General features: G+C 45.8%; 1 protein-coding gene across 1 annotated transcript; it reads left to right on the top strand.

Annotated features, from left to right (window-relative positions):
* The first annotated feature begins 6 nt into the window (after window positions 1-6).
* LOC104520299 (early growth response protein 1-like) lies at window positions 7-2,032 on the top strand. The gene is given in 2 exon segments (XM_010172329.2): window positions 7-812; window positions 815-2,032. Coding segments are annotated over 2 exon segments (1,110 nt in total). The 5' UTR covers window positions 7-181; the 3' UTR covers window positions 1,294-2,032.
* The last annotated feature ends 2,158 nt before the right edge of the window (window positions 2,033-4,190 follow it).

Raw genomic sequence — 4,190 nt, 5'->3', positions numbered from 1 at the left:
CACTTTCCCCGAGATCTCCCTGAACAACGAGAAAACCCTGCCAGAAACCAGCTATCCCAACCAAACGACGCGACTGCCACCGATAACCTACACGGGGCGCTTCTCCCTAGAACCAGCCCCCAACAGCAGCAACACCTTATGGCCAGAGCCCATCTTCAGCCTTGTCAGTGGGCTGGTGGGCATGGCTAATGCACCTCCCACCTCTACCCCTTCATCATCACCATCCTCCTCCTCGCAGAGCCCCCCTCTGAGCTGTTCTGTCCAAGCCAGCGAGACCAGTCCAATTTATTCAGCTGCACCAACTTTTCCCAATTCCAGCTCTGATATTTTCCCTGAACCGCAAACCCAGTCCTTTCCCAACCCCTCTGGAGCCCCCATCCAATATCCACCTCCAGCTTATCCGACTGCTAAGACCAACTTTCAGGTGCCAATGATCCCGGATTACCTGTTCCCTCAGCAACAGGGTGAGCTCAGTCTTGTTCCAGCTGATCAGAAGCCCTTCCCAGCCCTTGAGACCAGAGCACAGCAGCCTTCCCTCACACCACTGTCCACTATTAAGGCATTTGCTACTCAGACTGGCTCCCAAGAGTTGAAGACCCTCAACACTAACTATCAGTCTCAGCTGATCAAGCCTAGCAGGATGAGGAAATACCCAAATCGTCCGAGCAAGACCCCTCCTCATGAGCGTCCCTATGCCTGCCCAGTGGAGTCCTGTGACCGGAGATTTTCACGGTCCGATGAGCTAACACGGCACATTCGCATCCACACGGGACAGAAACCTTTCCAGTGCCGCATTTGCATGCGGAATTTCAGCTGAGCGACCACTTGACTACGCACATCCGCACACACACAGGAGAGAAGCCATTTGCCTGTGACATTTGTGGCAGAAAGTTTGCCAGAAGTGATGAGAGGAAGAGACACACTAAAATCCACCTTAGGCAGAAGGACAAGAAAGTGGAAAAGGCAGCTCCAGTCTCAACTGCTTCTCCAATTCCTGCCTACTCGTCCTCTGTGACTACATCCTACCCTTCCTCCATCACCACCACTTACTCCTCACCAGTGCGCACAGTGTATTCCTCTCCTGCTCCCTCTTCCTACCCCTCCCCTGCACACACCACATTCCCATCTCCTTCTATAGCAACCACTTACCCCTCTGGCACTGCCACTTTTCAGACCCAAGTGGCCACCTCCTTCTCATCTCCAGGGGTCACCAACAATTTCAGCTCACAGGTGACCTCAGCACTTTCAGACATGACATCAGCCTTTTCTCCAAGGACAATTGAGATTTGCTGAGATTACTTTCTGGAACAGGAAAATTCACTTTTTCCATTGGTACTATCAGGCATGGAGTTTCCAGTTACTCCCCTAACACCGTATGTTGCAAGGCTATTTAATTTTTCTTTAAACTTCAGCTGCCTGAAACAACTGCCATTTAAGTTTTCCACCTCTGTTGAATGACTTAATTTGCATGGACTGTGGATATAAGTTCAGTATAATTTTCCCCGTAAACAATAGTCTTTTATTAGGAAGAAAGGACTTTTAATTAAATATGTAGCTGATGTAAATTGTACATGTGCCATGGTTTTGCTTTCCTTTAGGTACTATTGATGTGAAAATCTTTGCATATCCATATTGTATTATTTGGAGTTTGCAGGGCCATATTTTGTGAACGTTAATTCTATTTCAGTGACAATGCTGTAATGAGTTTCAAACTTCTTTGGGAACAGCACTTAACTGTATTAGAGCATGTTAGAGTGATGCTATGTAAATATCACCTGATGAGACACTAACGTGGCAGAAGTTTTGGTTTTTAAGTTACAAGTCTTGGTGCCTTTTTTGTGAAGCCTTGCTGATATCATGCATTTGTGTGAATGGATGCTTTGCATCTTGCCTTAAAGTGAAAGGGATGTTACTCAAAGAATGTAAGAGAGACCAGGGATTTGGTGGGGAGGGGAGCACAAGAAAGCCCCAGGGAATGGAATGTAAGCAAAAAAACCAAACAAATAACAACAACAAAACAAAAACCCCACCACACCTCTCAAAGTCTATTTTTGTTACAAAAATGTAAATTTATATATATATATATATTCAAGAGTTGGAATGTTGTAGTTACCTACTGAGTAGGCAGCAATTTTTGTATGTTATGAACATGTGGTTCATTATTCTGTGGTTTATTTTTACTTTGTAATTGTGTTTGTTAAAATGAAAGTGACTGTTTGGCTTCTAAACACATTGAATGCGCTTTCCTGCAAATGGGATATTTGGTGTACAATACCCTTCAGAAAAAAATAAATAAAATATCAAGTTGTGCGAACATCCACATTTTCCTTTAAGTTGCTACATAGGAAGACTGTGTTGCAGCAACTCTGACTCCTCAAGTGGCTGGGAAGTAACAAGTGCTGCTTGTCTCCTGGAGAAATACCTGCTTAAAGGAAGGATGGGAGACCAATCACTCTTAAGTCCAGTTGCTCACAAAGGCATGGATGGAGCACATATGTCCTCGCATTAGGTGCATCACATGCTCTTTTGGAATAGCTGTGATTCTTGCTTCCTGGCTTCTCCAGAAGCATGTGAGCTAATCTTGGGAAGAAAATAAATTCTCCCAGTGCTGAAAATGAGGTTTGAAAATCAGAATCTCAACCGTCTGTTTATAGGTAGTCAGAAATCTTACTGGATGGCAAGATAATAGAGCAGTTTCTAGGCTGGAAATACAATAAGCTCAGTCCAAATGGCTGGTTGATACAAGGTAGCCCTGCTTAGCTGAGGGCTGTCCTAAGTTCCTCTTTGACACAACAAAGGGCATACAAGTGCGTGGGCCTGATAGCCTTTAGTACAGCTGTTTCAGCATTTGTAGGAGGAAAGTACTTCCCTACATGGTGGTCTGAAATACCTTTCAGGGGGTACATGAACTCTCTGCAGAGCAAATTCAGAGGAGTTTGCATGCATGAGAACTGGTGCTGCAGGTACAGAGGAGGGTTCTGATGTCAGTCCTTTCAGACGGGCTCTCTACAAATCACTAATGTTTAGGGTTGTGAGGAGGTGGGATGCAGATATAGGCCTTGATGGATGCACATGACACAGTGCAAACTGGCAAGCAGTCTCTGCCAGACACAGTATGCCCTGCTGCTTGCCAAAATCGACCCCACTGGAAAGGAAAGGCAACCTGCTGGAGCCCCCAGGCTAGTCCTTTTTGGGGGTGCAGCCCACCCCTGGCAAATGACAGCAATTCTGGAAGATACCTAAGAGCTGGGCAGTTGGTAAATCCCAGTCTGTCATCTCTCAGGCAGGACTGCCTTTAGCGGGTTGGGACAAGCTTTGGAGAACGGCCTGTGCTGCTTTTTCTCTGTGCTGGTTTGTGCCTGCAGTGCTGGGGTGTGGTCTGCAAGCCACTAACTATGACTTTGCAGGTGACCCTGCTGGGCCTTTTCAGAGAAAAGCACCAGCTTTCTTTCCAATCCAAGGGGCTCTGGACAAGGCAAGCTGAGTACGTGGCTTCACACTGTCATACTGTGAGTATGTAACCCATGTCAGAAGCCACAGAAATCCACTCATGGGAGAGGAGACAATGAAGAAGGGCCTTCAAATGTGATGCTTCAAAGAAGGAAGCAAATAACATTATGTAAAGCTAACCACAAAATCTTTTCCCACCTCCAGTTTCCAAAGTTAACAGCAAATGCTTGGAATAACCCCAAGCCCATTCTGAAATGTTTCCTAATGTCAAGTTTGAACATCACCTGATGCAGCTTTGAACCATTCCCACATGTCCTGTCCTGTCCCTGGATACCAGGGAGAAGATATCAGCACCACCCCCTCCTCTCCATTTCCCCTCCTCAGGAAGCTGTGGATGTTGCTGTCTTTTCAAGCTTGTCTCTCCTGGTCTAACTCTTCTGAAATTGTATGTATGCTAAAAACTGACCAAATGGGCTCTCAAGCAATGCTTGATGAACCTGAGGGTGCCCCAGGTTCTCCAGAGCACTTTGTACAGAAAGGAGAGAAAATGCATGGGGTCTTTTGCTCTTACTCTTTCCATGGCCTTCGTCCCATAACATGAAAGCAGATTTCAGGGTTGAGAATGCATTGACTGTACATTTCCTGTGAGATCTTCTCATTTGCTGATGGTCTGAAGAAGACAGGACTTCTGATTCTTACAAAGTTTGCTCCTAGACTAACTGGGAGGATAATTCAGTGTT

Source organism: Antrostomus carolinensis, unplaced genomic scaffold (assembly GCF_000700745.2).
Source record: "Antrostomus carolinensis isolate BGI_N321 unplaced genomic scaffold, ASM70074v2 scaffold54700, whole genome shotgun sequence".
NCBI classification, from domain to species: domain Eukaryota; kingdom Metazoa; phylum Chordata; class Aves; order Caprimulgiformes; family Caprimulgidae; genus Antrostomus; species Antrostomus carolinensis.
The sequence above is the reverse complement of the archived record's forward strand: the minus strand, read 5'-3'. Positions and strand labels throughout refer to the sequence as shown.